Here is a 21,559-nt window from a genome sequence, read left to right on the forward strand (position 1 = left end):
TGTTAACTAAAATTTCATTGGAAATAATTGATCATGTGCTCTGGTAGTTCAGAATGAATGAAATTTGACCCTTGAACCAGATACTGAGCTAGTCAGTTGATGGTGTGGGTAATTCCTTCTTTTTGAGCTTATCTACCTTGGGAGGCAAGACTCAAGTTTATGAAACATCTGCAGAGTAATTCCAAAATAACACAGGTACCTTTATTTGCTGTTTATATAGATATTACTTGGCTTTCTGATCTTAAATATGGAACATTTATACTTTATGTGGTTGTACATTGCAGGAAGGCTGAAGTTACACTGGATGGAGTTTGGCCAACAGATAAAACATCTCGTTGTTTAATAAAGAGCCCAGATCGACTTGCTGATATCAACTATGAGGGTAGATTGGAAGCAGTTTCAAGGAAACAGGGAGCTCAGTTCAAAGAGTATCGTCCTGAAACAGGTTCTTGGGTGTTTAAGGTATGATAGTCACTTAACCTAGTTCTTATAATCTGCGATTAGAGTGACAAAATGTATTAGAAGAGGTCCTCCCTTAAATTCTTTATTTTTTTTACAAATTAGGGAACAGGTATAGAGATGCATGATTTGCCCCAGATTACACACCTTTGTTAAACCCCAGAACAGTAAGAAGCTATGAAAAACTTTATGCTCATGATTCACATCCTGCCTCATCCTATGAGCATTTACATATACTTCTAAGGAGTGTTTTTTCAATCTGCGGTATCGTTAGAAGCATGAGACAGAATTTTTATCTCTTGATATTAACCCCTCCTCAGTTGTCATTGATTTAAAGATTTCAGGGGATGAAAACATTAACATCCTTTCTTCCTTGATAGTTTAACCTAATAGTTTCTTTCTCTTCTAAGCCACTTGAGTTATTTAATTGCTGAAGGCCTGACATAAGTCGGTAGTGAACAGCTAAGCAGTATATAGATGTGAAAATAGTAATGGCTCTTCCAGATTTGGTTTCCTTATTAGTAAGTTGGTATTACGTACAAGCAACCAGTACATGTACTAAACATCTAAATCTAGGGACAGCAATAAATTACATGTGATAGATGACGTTTCATTCTGTCTTAAATATTTTGATAACTCTTTCTTTTTAAAGCTAATTCTGCATGATTTCAAGGGCAAGTATTTTAGAAGCTGTTAGGAATATAAGTGTTAAAATTGATTTTGTTGGGATTCTGGGGTGCCTGGCTGGCTCAGTGGTAGAGCATGCAACTGTTGATCTCGGGGTTGTAAATTTGAGGCCCACATTCAATATAGAGATTACTTAAAAATAAAGTCCTTTTTAAAAAGTTGATTTTGCTGGATTCTCCTTTTTCTTAGGTCTCCCATTTTTCTAAGTATGGCCTTCAGGATTCTGATGAAGAGGAGGAGGAACGGCCATCTAAAACTAGTACAAAGAAGTTGAAGACTGCTCCTTTGCCTCCTGCAGGCCAGGCCACCACATTCCAGATGGCTCTTAATGGCAAGCCAGCACCTCCACCCCAGGTAGAGACAGGACAGTGAATTTGAATGGAATCCATGATACAGAAGTTGAAGTCATTCAGCTAGTACAAAGCTGTTTATGACCCCTGGAACTTTGAAGAGTACAAACGTATTGGCAATCACGTTGAGACAAGTACGAGGGAGGGCATGAGGTGGTCCTGGTATCTTTTTTTAAATTGAGAGATTTAAAGAATTCTCATGCTGTTTGGATCATTCCTTCTACAGAGTGTCATTCTTAAACATTTCCCTCTCTTTCATTTGGACTTGCTGAATTCTCTGCTCAGTGATCAACTTAAGATAGCATTTTGCTTGTGTGGGTTGATACAAAGTAAATCTTACTTTCCTTGACTACCTGATGTGCAGCTTAGTTTAATCTTGTTCTTTACCTCCCTGGTTTTTTAAAAGTTCATTTAGCTTTCTGCAGGGGTTTTTTAACTCCATTTTTCTCAAATTGTTTGCTTATACTTCACTTCAGGTAACCTCTGGGTTACCTGATAATTACCTGATAATTTGTATTTTAACAATACATAATATTTCTGAAAATAGATCAGGTTTTAGAATATATATGAATTATTTGGTGTGGGGGGAGAGGGGCTGTGTTGTTTATTGCAGTTACTTGTGTCATACTCTTTCAATATTGTTAAGCCAGTATAAAACTTTTGTCCGTGTAGGGAGGGGTTCGCAATTTAAATATCAGGTAGTTTCTTTTCCAACTCATAGTTTTACTTCCTTTGGATGTTGTTTATATTCAATCAAGTTACAAAAATTTTTTTTCCTTTGCTGCCATACTCCCTCAAAGAAGAGAATTTAATACAGAATTTCTTTGTAAAGCATCCTCTACCTCTCAGCTGCTAAAAGCAGGACCTTTGGAATTTTTGTGCTACAATTCTTATGGCTGCTGAAATGTGCAATTTTTATGATTTATTAAATAATTTCTTGGGAGGCATTTTCTGGAGATTGTTGTGTATGTATGTTCATATTTGCGCGTACAAGGTGAGGGAGGGCATGATAAAGGTGGGAAATGGGATATACATTGACTTCTATGTTCATAATCTTTATAGCATAAAACCCTAAGGAATATCTAATGAACTAAAGAAATGCTATAAATGGACTTGGTTTTCCACATTCACTTTTTTTTTTATTCATATACTTTGTATAATCCCTTTCTAGAGTGTTTTTGATCTTACATTATATGTATTTCTTAGGATAAGAGTCAGATAGCCTTCATTTCTGCTAATAAAAGTAATTGTTAGATCCTTAAGATGCTGCTGTGAAAGAATAACTTCATCTCTGGATAGACAGCAAATTTACGTACTATATCTTGACAATCAGTGATTTTTTTAGGCTGATTAGTTTCTAGAATACAAACAGTAAGGGATAACCCTACATTTCTGTGATAACACTTCAGTAAGTGAGAACTCTTTAAAAACCTTTTTGAAGAGCACCAGAAATTTTCAGAAGAACCAGGTTATAGGAAGAGGAGATGTGGTAAGGATCAAAATGGGCAAAAAGAACATAGTGAGTGGGATCTTTTTCAGGTATCTGGTTTGATTTAAAAAGCAGGTCGTCTTTGGCTGGGGAAACAGAAATGGGAGAAATGGATAAGTTGTTTAGATCTTAGACTAATGTATTAGAACAGTAATGAAGGATTCTTCCTTCATATTGCCCCAGTGACCTGAGTGAGGTAGGAAATGCTAGTGGTTGCGTAGTTTTAGACTAGCACCAAAGACCTACATTTTACTTGGCATGAGGAAAATCCTTGTGCCATCTGAATGAATTGGGAACAGAGGGCGCAGTCTTTTTATTCTGATGTCAAGATGATTATCTTCACACTGTCACCTGGCTCCCTGAGGAGCTTGATTTCAGGACATAGTGTTCTTCAGTCCAAAATAGCATTTTTTTTCCTATGCACAATCTCAGGTTCTTGGAGTTGAGAGTTGAGGGTTTTTTAGGTATTAGGAAGATACATGTTTTTTTAATGGTCACTTATCCCATTGCCTTTTATGTAATATTCTCATTCCCCTCTTTGTAGTTTGTTCTTAAGATTTTATTTGCTCCTAAAGAGGTAAATCTAAGCAACCAGGAAACATTAACGTAACTAAATCTTTACATAGTAATCTCTTCTGTGCCTTTGAAGTTAGAGAAAATGTTGTAGAAACACCTTCATCACACAGATCAATCAGGGAATTGCAGAAACATTTTGGTGTTAGAACATTATTTCCAGGGACGCCTGGGTGGCTCAGTTGGTTAAGCGACTGCCTTCGGCTCAGGTCATGATCCCAGCGTCCTGGGATCAAGTCCCACATCGGGCTCCTTGCTCAGCAGGGAGCCTGCTTCTCCCTCTGCCTCTGCCTGCCATTCTGTCTGCCTGTGCTCGCTCTCTCTCCCTCTCTCTCTCTGACAAATAAATAAAATCTAAAAAAAAAAAAAAAAAAAAAAAAAAAAAAAAAAAAAAAAAAAAAAAAAAAAAAAAAAAAAAAAAAAAAAAAAAAAAAAAAAAAAAAAAAAAAAAAAAAAAAAAAAGAACATTATTTCCAAAATGCTGATCTGAGATCCAGTTTTCAGTTGACTACAACACTACTTTGGTGACCTTTAATTCCATAGATGCAACATGGGGCTCAGGCATATTTATATTTTAAATGCCTTCCCCCAGGTGATTGAAATACGCGGCCAGGGTTCAGAGCCATTTCTTTAAAGACCTCAGATGGCATTCAGGCAGAGAGACCGTACCTATAGCCTTTTTTACCTCCACCTCTTACTGAACTTGGGTTCAGTATCATTGAGGCAGACTAGTTGACTTGCTCACACCTTACTGTTGTTCACTCAGTAACATTCAAATGAGTAAGAAATTTTTTTAAAAGAAAAAAGTAATTAGGATTTTTAAAAATTCCATTTTATCTTGTGTATACTTTTTAAAAGTAAAACGGCAGCTATCTAAATTTAAATTTATCCAGTAAGTCTATATATATATTTTATATTTTTATGTAATTAATATATACTACATATATATAATGTATACTACAAATCTTCTTGCTTCAGATATTAATGTTGCAATGTCCTATACTTCCTGTTGTAATATCCTGAATGTATGTGTAGAAACATACAGACTTACTTTGGTGAGTCCTTGAAACCCTGAGATGAACTTTTTCCGGAGAACATGGTAATGTTGACAGGGCTAATTTTCTAGCCAAATGAATATAAAACATTCTTTGTAGTTAGAAGACAAATAATTCTGGAATCAGGCAGCAACAGTAGTTAACTGGATTCAATTATTTGGGGGGTGACGAACAGTATAAATACCTGTTTTGCCGTGGATTGGTTACTCACCCTTTATTGAATAAAAGGTGTCATGATTTACTTTACCTGCTTGAATTATTTTATGTACTAGATTAAGGGATGCTTTATTTTTAGGGTATTGGTTGCTTTGTTTGTATGAGGAAGATTCTCGTGAGATGGAAAATGAAGGTTTCTAAAATCATTGAAGGTTTCACTCATGAAACCTCACCCTCCATATATCTAAAGAGAAAGTCATTTTACAGATATTATCTGTGTACTTAGGATTTGTAATGTACTGTGCTGGTTTTAAACATAAATAAGATCTACTTTCAGGAGATTATAGAATATGAAAGGGATAATCTGTTTGGCTGTTTTTCCGAGTATCTGCCTTATTTTTCCATAAATTTCCCAAGGGCTTTTTTTTTTTTTTAACTTCCTCCATTCCTTCTGAGCCATCTTTCTATTAATATTATTATTATTAGTCTATTTTTCTTTTCAGGACTGGCTTTGAAGAAGCACCTGATCTCCCAAGATTTCTCTGAATATAAGTACACAGTCATCTTTTGGGGGAGTTTGCTGCAATTGCTTAGATATACTTAATAAAATTCACTGATGGGGGTCTTAGGAGCTTAACCAGGCTCCTCATAGTTTCATAGTCATTCACTTCCCCCTTATCCACTTATTAGATGATACCTCATGGCTTTAAAGTCTATGCGTAAGGGTAGAGTGAATAAAACCTTGATCCCTAGCACACTTCTTAAAAATAAGATCTGTACTTGAGTTGTTTAAGGCAAAATGGGAGGATTTCATCAAAATATTCTAAGTGAACATCTCTTGCTGTTACTTCTTCGTTTGAATAGTGTAAGTTGAAACCATCCTCCCCCTTTTTCCTTTCCTTTCACACATCCTCACTCCTTGTTCTTTCATATTAATTGCCTTCTCTAGTGTGTGCCTGGCACTACACTAAGCAGTATAATTGACGAAGAAAATGTCTGATGAATGTTGACTTGAACAATGTGTTTGGTGATAGCTACAGAGACTAGTAGGCCATAATCTCTGTTTTCAAGCTTTGACAATGTGGTGGGACAAATACATACTGCATATGCAAGAAATCATATTATATCATGATGAATTCTAAAAAACAGGTTTAGACAGGGTGTTATAGGAGCCGAACAGAGGGAGGGTATCCTAACTGATAGGTTGACAAAGAGGATATATGGGGCAGTTTAATAACTTTTACTAAAAGTGAATTGGTTAAAAACTAACTTATGAGAGAACTTTTGGAGTTAGAGTGTACCCATAATTCTTGTAATTAAAATGGGAGCATTATGATCACGGCTACTTCCTTTTTTTTTTTTTTTTTTTTTTTTTTTTTCCAGAGCTAACATCAAGTTAGCCTCTCCAGTAGGTAAAAAATACTATCATGTTTGCCTTTCACCATTATCTAGCCTTCAGTTTTGTTAGAGCAGACCTTGGGGATTCTTCATGTCTTAAGTGACAATTTATTATGTATCCAACAGCTCAATTTTTCTACAGTTACAAATGGAAGGATTATTATACTTACTAAATGGTGTCTTTTTGTAAGGATATTTGTTATAGGAATGCAAGGGTGGAACGCCTGGGTGGTTCAGCTGTTAAGCACCTGCCTTGGGCTCAGGTCGTGATCCCAGGGTCCTGGGATAGACCTCCCCACCCCATCGAACCCCCCATCGGGCTCCCTGCTCAGCAGGAAGCCTGCTTCTCCCTTTCACACTCCTTGTGTTTGTGTTCCCTCTCTCGCTGTCTCTCTCTCTCTATCAAATAAATAAAATCTTCCAAAAAAATAAAGAAATGCAAGGGAATAATAGCTAATATACCACTAAAAATAAAGCTGAAAAAGTTAACACTAATGGATGTTTCTTTGACTAAAGTAATCATGAAATTATTTTTAAAACTACCTGGGGGCGCCTGGGTGGCTCAGTGGGTTGAGCCACTGCCTTCGGCTCAGGTCATGATCCCAGGGTCCTGGGATCGAGTCCCGCATCGGGCTCTCTGCTCAGCGGGGAGCCTGCTTCCTCCTCTCTCTCTCTGCCTGCCTCTCTGCCTACTTGTGATCTCTCTCTGTCAAATAAATAAATTCTTTAAAAACAAAAAAAAAACAACCTGTTACATAATAGCATCCATCTAAGGGTCAGCATGAAGTAAGCCACTTAGGAAAATAAACCCCAAACTTTGGAAGATTAATAATCTACAGATGATATCATGATAAGAAAAATAGTAAAACTTTTTGAATTTGAGAATGTTTCATGAATCAGTTTAGCCACTTGTTAGCATTTTACCAGGTAATATGCAAGTTTAGGACAACTTAATGATTTGTACTGAACCAGATATTTTACAGTGTGCTTCAGGTAGAGGAGTTAATACCTTTTCAAATCATAAACTGTTAGTCATGGGTATATCTTGAAAACTGCTTAATAAATGTAAATCTAACTCTTGGCACTTGAACATAAAGAATGATTCCTAGATTAGAGTTGTTCCTAGGGAGCACCTGGTTGGCTCAGTCAGTAAAGCCTGCAACTCTTGATCTTAGGGTCGTAAGTTCAAGCCCCATGTTGGGTGTGGAGCATATTTTTTAAAAAATTTTGTTTCTAGTATCACTATGTTTTTCCTTTTTGAGTAATTAGAGTAGACATTCCTCATATCTTACATGATACTGCACATGCAGTGCCCAGCTAACCTTTAAGATTCAGTCACCCAAAAGATAAATTCCAGGGTCTAAATTGTTAACTGGAAATTTTTTCTAATTGTTTTTGAAAAAATGCAAAGTTAATGGAGACTTTGGTATTTGTACTTTTTATTCTTTTTTCCCAATGGCTTCTGGCTACAAGACTGTGATGGGGCAGGGTCACCCTGTGTATATCAGAGAATTATATTTGCTAGCTAACTGAGGTAAGGCATAATCTTTGTCTGAAGACCACCATTTGTTCAGTGTAGGGCTTAGGTTTCAGACACCAGACCTTAAGATATTACCAAAGGTGATCTCATGAATCTGTATTTGGACCCCAAGTACATACGGGGGGGCTTGGGGTAATTATTATGAAGTCCTTTTTAGCAAATATGCTACCTCACATTGTCATAGCTATATTAGACTCCAAAAACTAGATATGGTCTAAAAGCTCTATGTCTGTTTGGTGTAATTTAATGCTGCTTCCCTGATCTTTCTGCTGTCTACAGAGCCAGAGTCCAGAGGTGGAGCAGTTAGGGAGGGTTGTGGAACTGGACAGTGACATGGTAGATATCACCCAGGAGCCAGTTTTGGATTCCATGTTAGAAGAGAGCGTGCCTGAGGATCAGGAGCCTGTGTCTGCCTCAACACACATTGCATCTTCACTGGGAATTAATCCACATGTCTTACAGGTGAAGTCCTAACCTACCCTTACTACAAAAGGAAGCCAAACTAATCTTTATCTCCCTTTCATAACCTCAGGCTCCTTCCTTGGTTATTCACTGAAGAGCTTTGAGTTGTTATTGGAGTGAGGAAAAAACAAGAATATGGCCTGGGTTTGGGCTTTATTTTTCCATTCTGGGAGGGAAGGGGAAGGCTGTATTGAGATGCTGAAGACCTGGATTCTAACCCTGGTTTTGTAACTATTACTATGTGACTTTAGGCAAGTCATTTAACATCTGTGAGCACTAATTTTTCTCTACAAAATATACTTCGTTTCCTTCATAGGGTGGTTTTGAGGCTCTAGAAAGTGCTCCATAAACGTTTTTTTAATAGCCTAGAAGATACAGGTTTCTTTAAACTCTGTCTCAACTTCCCCTGCCTATGGCTTTGACATGTTAAAAATTGAGCCTTTGTCTTACATTTGAAGTTAGTCATTCAGCAAACAAGCGAGCAATTGCTGTGTGCCAGGCTTTGGCGAGACTCTAGAAACAGAGGAGTATTCTGCATTTTCCGCCTTCCAGGCACATGCTATGTAATAGAGTCAGCCACGCAAATATTACACTAACTCTGGACACAGCCTCAGGCAAAGCAATTTGTTGGTTATTGGAAACTGCATTTTTCTTATGGCCTTTGAATTTGGGGGAGCACATTCATTCTATAGGTATTGCCTTTTAGATCATGAAAGCATCATTGCTTGCTGATGAAGAAGATGTAGATATGGTTCTGGATCAACGCTTCAGTCACCTTCCTTCTAAAGCAGATACTCCTCAAGAAATCTGTTCTCCCAGACTCCCCATTTCAGCATCCCACTCATCCAAATCCCGTTCTTTAGGTACTGTAACTAATGCTATTTTATGAGAAAGCTGTAAAGTCCTGCTTTTCACCTGTCTTCTTCTAAACTGAGTCAACTTCTCTAGCAAATATCCCCCTAAAGGCATATGGCATAAGAATGTCAGGAGGAGATATACTCATAAATATGTTAGGTGAGCCAGTTTTTAAAAATCATAATCAGCTTTATTGGTGCAGATGCAGAAGTTATATATGGACAACAAAGCATTTGTGTTTTGTTCAAGTTATATTTTTATTTGCTTATGAATGTGGATTAGATTATAAACTCAGATTTTGTAATTTTTATCACACCTTAGAGGAATGAGCAAGTTGTCCTACACTGTACTCTTTTTGTGCAATCCTCATGCTGTCCTTATTTTATAGCCTTCCAGGGGCAAATATTGCTGCTTAAAATGCACAAAACCTGTCAGATTTCTACCTTTTCCTAAACCTCCCCAAATTCTTAGGGAAGTAATATTTGATTTTAAAGCTTTCCCTTTTTTCTTTTTGGGGGCTTCTAACTGTGTGGGATTAGGGATAGAGTATTGATGTCAACGAATCTCAAAACGTTTTGAAAGCCAGAGGAAATACCAGGAAAAGATTTGTTTATGTTGCCTTAAAAACTAGGTGTTTAGTTTTCAATTCTTTCAAGTGAAAGACTTGAAACTTATTATTACTAACTTCCTTTTTAAAAATATTTCAACTAATAAACCATCAATTAAACATTAACTGTAACCTTTTCCATAATGGGCACTACATGAAAATCTCATACTTCAATAACTGACTTCTTGTTTTAAAAGTATTAGAGAACAGGCAGTAGTAATAAGAACTCTCCTTCTGAAGGGCACAAGATGCCTCAGTGGGTTTTGTTTTATTGAGTCTAGCATTGAGCATTAGAGTGGTGGCAATTTGAATTTTGATCTTACTAAGTTTTTTCTATGGACTAAGAAATGGTAACATTTGGCAGGAGCATTGGTGTCAGACTTCCCTGGGCTTAATCTCTCAATCCTGCCACTTAGTAGCTTTGTAGATTTGGAATAAACACTTTCCTGAGCCCAGTTTTCCTGCCTACGAAATGAGGATAAAAGAGTTGTTCATCTGAAGTTATTGAAAGGTGAAATGAAACCATGTATATGAATGGCTTATACAGAATCACAGATAAGAGCTTAATAATTTCTTTAAAATAGTAGTAGTAGTGTTGGTTATTAATGTTGTTGGCATCATCATCACTAAATTTTTAGCCTTGATTTCCTGGTTGAAAGAGTATTCCACAGACTGACTTGCTGCTTATCATCTGTGTCTGATTTAATTGGTTTGATAAAACTGTAATTTCAACCTCACTGATTTTTGCTGTTCGAGAAGCAAGAGAGACTGTATTTTCTAATCGTCTTTTTTTCCCCCCTATTTCAGTTGGTGGGTTACTACTACAATCAAAGTTTACTAGTGGAACTTTTCTTTCACCAAGTGCCTCTGTACAAGAATGTCGTACTCCCAGAGCAGCATCTTTGATGAATATCCCATCCACATCCCCTTGGTCTGTCCCTCCACCCCTGACCTCTGTGTTTACAGTGCCCAGCCCAGCCCCTGAAGTTCAGTTGAAAACTGTGGGTACACGCAGACAACCAGGCCTAGTCCCTCTTGAAAAGTCTGTCACCTATGGCAAGGGGAAACTCCTGATGGACATGGCTCTATTTATGGGACGCTCATTTCGAGTTGGTTGGGGCCCCAACTGGACTCTTGCTAATAGTGGAGAACAGCTGAGTGGCTCTCCTGAACTAGAAAATCATCAGATTGCTGATTCTATGGAATATGGATTCCTGCCTAATCCAGTTGCTGTTAAATCGTGAGTCACAATTTCCTTATGCTTTTTGAGAAAGACAACCTGGTAGGTAAGAAAAACCTTTTCATTGTCAGGAGACCCAAAGTCAGGTCCCCGCTTTGTGATCTTTCTAGAAATGTTCTTAGTACAACTTCAGATAGCAGAAGATCTTTGTAGAATTAAAAACTAAAGTGATTAATAAAATAACCCCATTTGTATCATCAAGATGTGAAGAGTATATAATACTCATTTAATGGTTAAACTTTATTTGGAAATGTAACAGACCCAAAGCTGATGCTGCAGCATTCCTTATTTTGTTGTTTTTTTTTTTTTCATCCTTTTTATTACATTAGTCTTTTTTTTCCTTTTTTCTCACCTAGATATTTGTGTTTTTTTCATATATAAGGTATATTCTCAAATAAGCGCATTTCCTCTATCTTGGGCCTGGTCAGGTGAATGTATAAACTGTGTATAATCCATGCATAAGTATTTGGAAATAAGATGACATCTGATAGGGGGCTCCTGCCTGGCTCAGTTGGTAGAGCATATGACTCTGGATCTCAGCTTCATGAGTTCAAGACCCATATTGGGTGTAAACCTTATTTAAAAAAAAAAAGAAAAATGATTTCATCTGATTACTGTATTATGTTATATATTGCTACACAATCCACGTTATTAACATTTATTTATGTGTTTACAGTTCTGTATACTTTGTGTATGTGTATACATATGAATGTGCATGTATATATACATGTATGCATGTGTATATATATGTATCTCATGCAGATGATATATGTATAGTTTCTGGCAATTATTAGACATATGCATAGAGTTGTTTTGTGCAAAATATATAACGTTTTCCTGTTTACTCTGTGTAACAAGTTGTGCTGTCTTTATTACAGATTAAATGACTGATTACCTATTATGCTTAGTTTTTAAAGTTGACGCTGAAGAAGTACAAAACAGCAATATCTCTTGAACCTCACCATTAGTAATGTTGATCCTAAACCTAGGTTATGTATGTTGTCATATTTTGAAAGTTGTTAATATCAATCTTAAAGTCAGATCAAGGCTGGATTGATTATATACTCATTTTAATTTAGAGTCAGTTCTACGTGTTTATGAGCTTAGCCTCACAACTTTTGAGACCTTACTAAGTGTTATTTGAGAAACAAGTATTCCACAGTAGCTTTTGGCCCTTGGGTTTCATAATGTCTAGATAGATGTTGAAGCCACTTTCCAAGCTGAACTGTATTGACATGCTTATTATAACCTGGCTGAATACATGGGCCAAATGATTTGTCTACTCATTATATAGCAAATAAGTTCATTATGGTTTGATGTAAAGAAATATAATTTCTGTAAAATCACAGGGAAATGTTTTGCATTCTCTTTGAAATCATAAAAAGAAACAGGTTTGTAGGAAAATTCTAGCATCTATCTTATCTTCATTTTCTGTCTTGTTTGTCATTTGGTCTTATAGCCTTACTGAGTCTCCATTCAAAGTTCATTTGGAAAAACTCAGTTTGAGACAAAAGAAGCCAGATGAAGACCTGCAGTTATACCAGATACCTCTGGAGCTCAAATTAAAACATAGCACTGTGCATGTGGATGAGCTGTGTCCTCTCATTGTCCCTAATCCAGGAGTTGCTGTCATTCATGACTATGCAAATTGGGTTAAGAAAGCATCAGGAGACTTTCTGGAAGCTCAAAGTAAGTATGGACTGTTTCTGTTCTGACCTTTGATCTTGCAGGAACTGCCATAGAAGCATGTGTTCATGCTTCTATGACAGATTTCCTTAGGAGATCTGTTCCTTAGGCCAATGTAGTAAGCGGATGCCTGAGCTCACTCTTGTCTGTAGTTGAGTTGGAATGAGCAAAATCTCAAGGAAGGAGAATTGATAACAGTTTTACAATTACTCTTAAGACTTTTAACATACAAGTCCTCTTTTATAGGAACTATAGCCAAATTCTTTGGATATTCGAAATTGCATTCCTTCTGCCACCCAGAGAACATAAGGAGAAAAAGCCATTCCTTCTTGCTTTTCTAAATGCTACCCATTCTTCCATGTCCAGCTTAAGCACCACTTGGTCCTCCCAACAATTTAATGTTCCTGACTTCTCTTCCTAACCTCTCCCATTACCTTTCTATTACTATTGTGACCATGGTTCTCTAAACCGGCACTTTGGTAAAGGGCTTTTTAAAATTGGGAACTTACTATTTTAAAATCATAGAAAAATCTTAATGTTACACCTTTCATAATAGTTCACCATTATTCAAGAATGGTGACTATTTTAAACTCTTCCATACCACACATTTTGAGAATTGTGTATATTCATTTCTTTGTGTTTGCTTCAGGTGTCTCATCTTCTTTTCAAACATGTGTGTCATCTTCCCATGTATTCTTTTTTTTTTTTTAAGATTTTATTTATTTATTTGACAGAGGGAGATCACAAGTAGGCAGAGAGGCAGGCAGAGAGAGAGGAGGAAGCAGGCTCCCCGGTGAGCAGAGAGCCCGATGTGAGGCTCGGGGACCATGCCTGGGACCATGACCTGAGCCAAAAGCAGAGGCTTTAAGCCACTGAGCCACCCAGGCACCCCCCCCATGTATTCTTGTATTTGGCTTAGTGGTAAACAGTGCTTCTGTTTTGCTTTCCTTCCTGAGGAGCAATATGAATAGTACTTAAGAATGTAGAGTTGGACTCCGATTACTTGGGTTCAAATCTTCGCTATGCTACATGTTGCCTATAACTTTTGAGCAAGTTACTTAATGCTCTGTACTTCAGTTTCCTCATCTGTAAAATGAAGATGGCAACTACTGTATATTTACATTGTGTAGTTTAGAGATGGCTTTCCTCTTAAGTGCTTTGAACAGTGTCATTTAGGCTCACTAAATGTTGGGCTGTGCCTACTACAGGAGAGAAAACTTACAAGTTTTTAGAGCACTTCATGTTTCTTAAAGCATTTTGTAAACAGAATGTAATCAAGTTGGAGGACTCTTCTCTGTCATTTGAGATTATATTAGCCATAATGCAGCTAGAAGAATCTATTTAAAGGAGCATAGAGTGGGGCGCCATAAAGGAGCCTCTGCCTTCGGCTCAGGTCATGATCCCAGGGTCCTGGGATCGAGCCCCACGTCGGGCTCTCTGCTCCGCGGGGAGCCCGCTTCCTCCTCTCTCTCTCTCTCTCTCTCTGCCTGCCTCTCTGCCTACTTTTGATTTCTCTCTCTCTGTCAAATAAATAAAATCTTTAAAAAAAAAAAAAAGGAGCATAGAGTTACTTTTGTTATATAAGTACCAGAGGAACATGGAATGAACAAGCAGTTATACTCCACACCTCCAGAACTTGTAAGACACAGCAGAATGAGCTGGAGACAAATTAAGGGCAATCAGCTTGAGTGGTTATTCGGGGTATGTATTAATTTATGTATTTTTATGTCACAATTAGAGTGATGTCCTCTGTGTAGGTACTTTGACTTCATGTCATAGCATTGTTTTCCTGTCTGTGTTAGTTGTGCAGCACTGGAGCCTAACATGGACATTATGTGAAGCCTTATGGGGCCACCTGAAGGAGCCTGACAGCCAACTGGATGAACCTAGTGAATACATTCAGATTCTGGAGCGAAGAAGAACTTTCTCTCGCTGGCTATCCCATACTGCTGCACCCCAGATTGAGGAGGAAGTCTCCTTAACCAGAAAAGACAGGCCTGTGGAGGCTGTCTTCAGCTACCTCACGGGCAAGAGGATCAGTGAGGCTTGCTCTCTGGCCCAGCAGTCAGGTAGGGCATATGGTCCTTCTCTGTATCCTTATCTACATCCTACTCACTAGTGGTTCCTGCCCTTTAATTTGTAGATTTGCCTTTGTCTTCTAGCCTAAATGGAGTATAAACTTTCCAGGAAGATTGCTGGTTCCTCCAGAGTAGGGACTGTGTTCTCTAGTTTTCTTTTTAGAACCTTAAGCATTAAGTTTACTTCTACCTATGCATTTATAATGAAACTAGAAGATAGAGATAAGCAAAATGCAATAAATCCAATTCACCTAAATTCTTCAGTATTTACTTTATACATTTCAATGTACAGCTTGTACTTGGACTGTTTACTTTGTAATATATAAGGTATATTAAAATTTGTGTACACAAAGCAACGTATGCCTGTAAACTTTTCAAAGATGGTACCCTGCTACATATATAGAGAGATGGTATTCTTTTCATGATCTCCAATATAGATATTATATTCAAATGCTTCTCTGTATTCTTTTATCTACAAATGTACCATGTTAGCAAATTCCTTTTTTGACATTTAGGTGTTTTTTCCCTCCTTCTATAATCAAGTCTCTGAACCTTTTAAACACAGGTATTTTGTATTAATTCACTTATTTCATTCAAGTAAGTGTGTAAATTTAATTTCCAGGTTGAGATACCTACTTTTTTTTCTTCCCAAGGATTTCCCATTTTGTATTTGTGCTTTTTTTAGTTTTCCTTCCACTAATGAGAGGCATTTAGCAAGTATTTGATAACTGTCCAGACACAAATCTAGGTAAGAATAAAAGATGGCATAGTTCAGTTTAATCTGTGTATAATAAAATCCCTGATCAAACCTTGTTACTGAAACCTTGTTATGGAAACCAAATAATTAGAGCCATCAACTGGATTTATTTTTGGAGGCCTTGGCCAGTTTGGATTGTAAGGAACAATCATAGGAAAAGCTAGAATCAAGAACTTTTCTACATGGACAGTTGCATTCCACTGTCACTACATGTTTAGCTTTTTGTGATCTTCATATATTTTTCTATAGTGGAAATTTATCTTCAGCATTGGCCTTTTATAAAGTTAAAAAGATTATGAATCATTAAAGAGAGAAAGTTATGCTCACCAACACATATATGTTAGCAGAGGAAGATCTCAAGGAGTGTTAGAAGTCAAGTCCTTAGATTTATTTGTTCACAAACTCTGCTTTTTCCTTCCCCCACCCCCCACTTTTTTTTCTTTTCTTTAAGGTTAAACTTTTGGCAAGGCTTACTAAAAACCGTTGATTCACTATCTCTACTTTTAATAATTGATAGAACAACTAAACAATATCAAAGAACGTAAAATACTTGGGACACCTGGGTGACTCAGTCATATAAGCGTCTGCCCTCAGTACAGGTCGTGATCCCAGGGTCCTGGAATTGAGTTCCACAGCAGGCTCCTTGCCCAGCAGGGTGTCTGCTTCTCCCTCTGCCAGCTCTGCCTGACACTTTCCCTGCTTATGCTCTCTCTCTCTCTGACAAATAAATAAAAATCTTAAGAAAATATTTTAAAGACAATAAAATACTTGAATGCTATCAGTGTTACCTGATATCTACCCAATAGGAATAAAGACCTCAAGTCAATAACCTAAGTTTCTAGAAGCTCCCTGGTGGTCTAGTGGTTAGGATTCGGCACTCTCAATAACCTAAGCTTCTAAACTAGCAAAATAAGAACTAAACCAAAAGGTAGAAGAAATAGTAAAGACTAGAACAGAAATCAATGAAAATGACAATGTGAAAAAACAGTAATCAATAACACTGAACATTCGTTCTTTGAAAAAGGTAAGAAAGCTTACAAAACTGTCACTACCCTGAGCATGGGGGTTGGGGGGGGGGGCAAAAAAAAAAGAAAGGCACAAATTACCAAAAAATAGGCATGAAAGAACATCACTACTAACCTTATAGAAAAGGGACTACTATAAAAAATTCTCTCATCAAATTCAGTAACTTTGAAAAAATTGACAGATTCCTAGGAAAATATAAATTACCAAAAGGGACTCAAGAAAAAGAAAATCTAAATAGATCTATAACAAGTAAAGAGGTTGAATTACTAACTAAAAATCTTCACTCAGAAAAAGTCCAGATGTCTTCACTGGTAACCAGCACTGTTTTTATTTATTTATTTATTTATTTATTTATTTTTAATTTATTTATATGGCAGGCAGAGATCACACGCAGGCAGAGAGAGAGGAGGAAGCAAGCTCCCCGCTGAGCAGAGAGCCCGATGTGGGGCTCGATCCCAGGACACTGGGATCGTGACCTGGGCTGAAGGCAGCCCACTCAGCCCCCCAGGTGCCCCATCAGCACCGTTTTAAAGAAGTAATACCAACCCTCTACAACTCTTTCAGAAAATAGAGGGAGCAGTTCCCATCTTGTTCTATGGTGACATTATTAACCTGATATCAAAGCAAATGCATAGAAACCTACAGCTAGCATCATATTGAAAGACTGAAGATTTCACCATTTGGGAAATCACCATTTCTTTCTTTCTTTTTTTTTAAATTGGAGTGGGGGAATGTTTTGTTTTTCGTTTCTTTGACATAGAATGTATGATTTATTTCAGGGGTACAGGTTTGTGATTCAACAGTTTTACACGATTCGCAGTGCTCACTATAGCACACACCCTCCCCAGTGTCCATCACGCAGCTACCCCATCACTCCCACCCTTCTCCACTCCAGCAACCCTCAGTTTGTTTGCTGAGATTAAGAGTCTCTTATGGTTTGTCTCCCTCTCTGGTTTCATCTTGTTTCATTTTTCTCTCTGGGAACACCATTTCCATACAGAATTGTAGTGGATGTTGTAGCCGGTGTAATCAAGAAAGGAAAAGTAGCAAAAGCTATACAGATTAAGAAGGAAGAGGTAAAACTGTCTTTATTCCAAGATGGCATGATTCTGTATGTTGATAGTTCAGTCCTGAGGAATCAACAGAAAAGGCAGTGGGACTAAATAAACTAGTTCAGCAAGATCTCAGGATTCAAGATTAGTGTACAAAATTCAGGTGTGTTTCTGCGTATTAGCAACAAGCAATCCAAAATGAAATTAGAAAAACAATGGTATTCACAGTAACATTGGAAAGAATAAAATTAAGGAATAAATGTAACAAAAATGAGACTTGTACTGTAACTATGAAACAGTAACGAAATGATGATCTACGTAAATGAAGAAACACATTTCACGTTCATGAAATGTATCTCAGCTTCAGCACTATTATCATTCTTGGCTGGTAATTTTTTGTTGTGGAGGCTGTCCTGGGCATTGCAAGGTACTTAGTAGCATAGCATCCCTGCCCTCTGCCCATAAGAGTCCTTTACCCTCAGTTGTAACAACCAAAAAAACCCCTCTGGACATTGCCAAATGTTCCTTGGGGAACAAAACCACTCAGATTGAGAACCAGTAATAGATTGGGAACCTCAGTGTTGTTTAACTGATTTATACATCAGTGCATTTTCTATCAGAATGCCCACTACAGACATTTTTGCAGAAATTAATAAGCTGATCCTTATTTGGAAATGTAAGAAACCTAACCAGTTTTAGAAAAGAACAAAATCAGGAAACTCAACATGTGTCTGTTTTCAGAATTTCTGTAAAGCTGCAGCAGTCAAGACAATGTGGTACTGGCATAAGGATGAACATAGAAAAATAGAACAAGATAGAAATGAGACTTCAAATATAAAACCCTTCCATTTATAGTCAGTTGATTTTTTGACAAAGATGCCAAGATAATTTAAACATGGAAAGGATAGTCTTTTCAACAGATAATGCTGAGATAGTTGAATATTCACATGCAGAAGATTAATTTATATTCTTAGCTTGTGCCATACACTAAAATTAACTTGAGGAAGTAACCTAGAATCCTCATCAGTGAGAACAGTCTTCTTGAAAAGTCAGGGATTGGCAACAGCCAGTTGGTTTGTTGACTGTAATCAAAGCAAAGAGGATTTTTTTTTAAGATTTTATTTATTTATTTGACAGAGATCACAAGTAGTTAGAGAGGCAGTCAGAGATAGAGAAGGAAGCAGGCTCCCTGCTGAGCAGAGATCCTGATGTGGGTTTTGATCCCAGGACCCTGGGTCATGACCTGAGCTGAAGGCAGAGGCTTTAACCCACTGAGCCACCCAGGTGCCCCACAAAGAGGATCTTAATGAATATATTGTGTCAAGCTCTGAACTCCACCATCTCTAGTGACGAGGATAGTTATACATCTTGGCCAATAAATCCTCAGTTTTGGGTTCTCTAGATACACTGAAATAATCTTTTTTCCTTTTGGTATCACTCACCTAGAAAACTAGCAGCTCATGGTCAAGTGGGCTACAACACTTACTGAATGAATCATAATCCAGTTATGCTTTGATTACCTATATATAGAGAGACCATGTGTCCTGCACATTTCCAGATGTGTTCCTGGTGCATGATTTTTTTCCTTTAGGCCTCTCTAGTTTATGAAGGAAACTTTTGAGATGAAAGCCTCAGTTCTGGCAGGATGGTATTTTATATAGACATTTAAGCACTGACCCATATACAAAAACAAGAGAAGGACTACTGACTTACAGGAGGTTTGTAATAAGGGCTGGAACAAAGCATTTTCCTCTTAACTTACAACTTAGCTGGAAGTTTTCATCAACTGGAATTTCTATTCCCTCACATTCTAGTTAATGAAAATCTTTTTATTGCCTCAGTCCTTTGTACTTAAAACTGTTTAGTAATAGAGATGACTAGACCTGTGAGAGTGAGAGTGTCAGGGATTCTCACACATTCATTTTGTCTGGGTTTCATTTTGCCATTTCTCAGTGCCATTCTCGTTGGGCATGTTTTCAATTATGTGATCTCAGTCTTCACTACACACCTTTGAATCAGATAATTCTTTGCTCCATTTTACAGATGAAGTACTTTATCTAGGGTTGCAGAAGTAATAGATCTAACATTGAACTCTATACACTATATAGTCTAATGTAATTTAGGTTAAACTATTTTGAATTTTTTCTACCCAAGCAGAAGAATGGTAAGTTCTTGAACAATGTTTTGGGACTACTGCAGAAAGCAGTAACAGTGTAAAGGTCTTCCTCCTGAGGGCTAGAAGAAATAAGATAATGTCCCTAGGTTTTTCCGCAAGTCTTTTAATCTTCGCAATCACCAGAGAACTGTTTTCTCTTGTAGGTGATCATCGTCTTGCCCTTCTTTTATCCCAGCTGGTGGGTAGCCAGTCAGTCCGGGAGCTGCTTACTATGCAGCTGGTGGATTGGCAACAGCTCCAGGCTAACTGTTTCATCCAAGATGAGAGACTGCGTATCTTTGCCTTGTTGGCTGGAAAACCGGTACTTTCCTCTTTTCTCATTAACTTGCATACGTTTTCTCATAAATCCAAGACGGCTTGAGGTTAAGGGACAGAGCTAGCTTTGTAAATTGTATACTGTGACATATAACTAAGCAACTTGTTCTTAAATTCTGTGTAAATATTTTCAAATTACAAAGGTACATCACGTACCTTGTAAAAGAAAACTGGTCATATAGAAATTAAATCAAGTTCACCATATCCCTTATTCTAGCGGTAAATAACGTAAATAATTTATATTCTCTTTCCAGACATATTGTAAGTCCGTATCAACATATATGTGTGCATATTTACACATGTGTATATTCCAATAAAATCAGTTATACACAGTAGTTCTGTAAGTTAACTATATGGACGTTTTTTCATGTCATGTGGCATCACTCTTTTTAATAGCCACTTCTGTTCATTCTGTGGGTGAGAAAGCATAATTATTTTAAGCCATTGCTGCCTGTCTGATTGACATATTGCTGTTGCTTTCCAGCAGTGAAGTAGCTGGTCAGAATTTATGCACAACTTAAAGTTTTACAAGATGGCAACTGCAGGCAGTAAGAAGACCTCCTCTTCACTTTCTGTGGTTCTTATCTCTTCTCAAAGCACCGATAGTCTAAATCTGCCCTCTCACCTGCCACCAAGGAAACTGTATTTTATATTTGGATCAATAACACTGCCAGTCTAGTTCATTTAAAATGTTATTTAAATAGGGACACCTGTCTGGCTCAGTTGGTAGCGTATGCAGCTCTTGACCTTGAAGGTCGGGAGTTTGAGCCCCATGTTGGGGGTAGACTACTTTAAAAAAAGAAATAAAATGTTACTTGACTAAGTGAGTAACTGGGCAGTAACAAGATAATGTATGACACATAGCTGTGGTGATGATTTTGTCTCCTGCAGGTTTGGCAGCTCACAGAGCATAGGCAAATCAATGTGTGCTCATGTTTGGATTGGAAACGTGCCCTGGCTGTGCATCTTTGGTATTTGCTTCCACCAACAGCCTCCATTTCCAGGGCACTCAGCATGTATGAAGAAGCATTTCAGGTATTTATGTTCAGTAGAGCCAACCAAGAGTCATGGGGGGAGTTCTGTTTTTGCCAGAAAAGTATTGCAGAGCAAAAAACACCCAAGTCCTACTTCATAATACTTTTTCCTAACTGCTTTCTTTGAAAGTACCATAAAATTGAAATGGACCCAGGAAATCTGATGGGAAACTTTTCTCCTGCCTCTGGACAGGGCTACTTTTAAAATTCTCCAAGTATCTCCTTCTATTTTATTTAATATGAGGTTTCCACAGTTGACTTTCTTAAAGCAGTTTTCCTGCCCCCAAATGAGAGGGTTTTTCTTTTTTCCTAATGCTGTCTTATTCCTTTGGGAATTCCTTGGATACAGCCCAACCTCAAGTTTTGTATAGCCCCAAATTAGCAGGCCTGAAAAATCTGCCTTTAAGTATCATATATCATATGCCTTAACTGTGTTGAGGTTAAAGAATTATTAATATGGGGCGCCTGGGTGGCTCAGTGGGTTAAGCTTCTGCCTTCGGCTCAGGTCATGATCTCAGGGTCCTGGGATTGAGCCCTGCATCGGGCTCTCTGCTCGGTGGGGAG

General features: G+C 37.6%; 1 protein-coding gene across 1 annotated transcript in view; it reads left to right on the forward strand.

Moving 5' to 3' along the window:
- The window catches only part of NUP98 (nucleoporin 98 and 96 precursor), a 121,852-nt gene that overhangs the window by 79,137 nt on the left and 21,156 nt on the right, over positions 1-21,559 (forward strand). The window contains 9 exon segments of the mRNA XM_045071330.1: positions 285-462; positions 1,336-1,500; positions 7,987-8,169; positions 8,876-9,032; positions 10,439-10,871; positions 12,331-12,560; positions 14,360-14,626; positions 19,790-19,947; positions 20,853-20,996. Of these exon segments, the coding sequence (XP_044927265.1) occupies positions 285-462; positions 1,336-1,500; positions 7,987-8,169; positions 8,876-9,032; positions 10,439-10,871; positions 12,331-12,560; positions 14,360-14,626; positions 19,790-19,947; positions 20,853-20,996 (1,915 nt within the window).

The sequence above is a fragment of the Mustela putorius genome, unplaced genomic scaffold, assembly GCF_011764305.1.
Source record: "Mustela putorius furo isolate JIRA1106 unplaced genomic scaffold, ASM1176430v1.1 tig00003987_pilon_pilon_pilon, whole genome shotgun sequence".
NCBI lineage: Eukaryota > Metazoa > Chordata > Mammalia > Carnivora > Mustelidae > Mustela > Mustela putorius.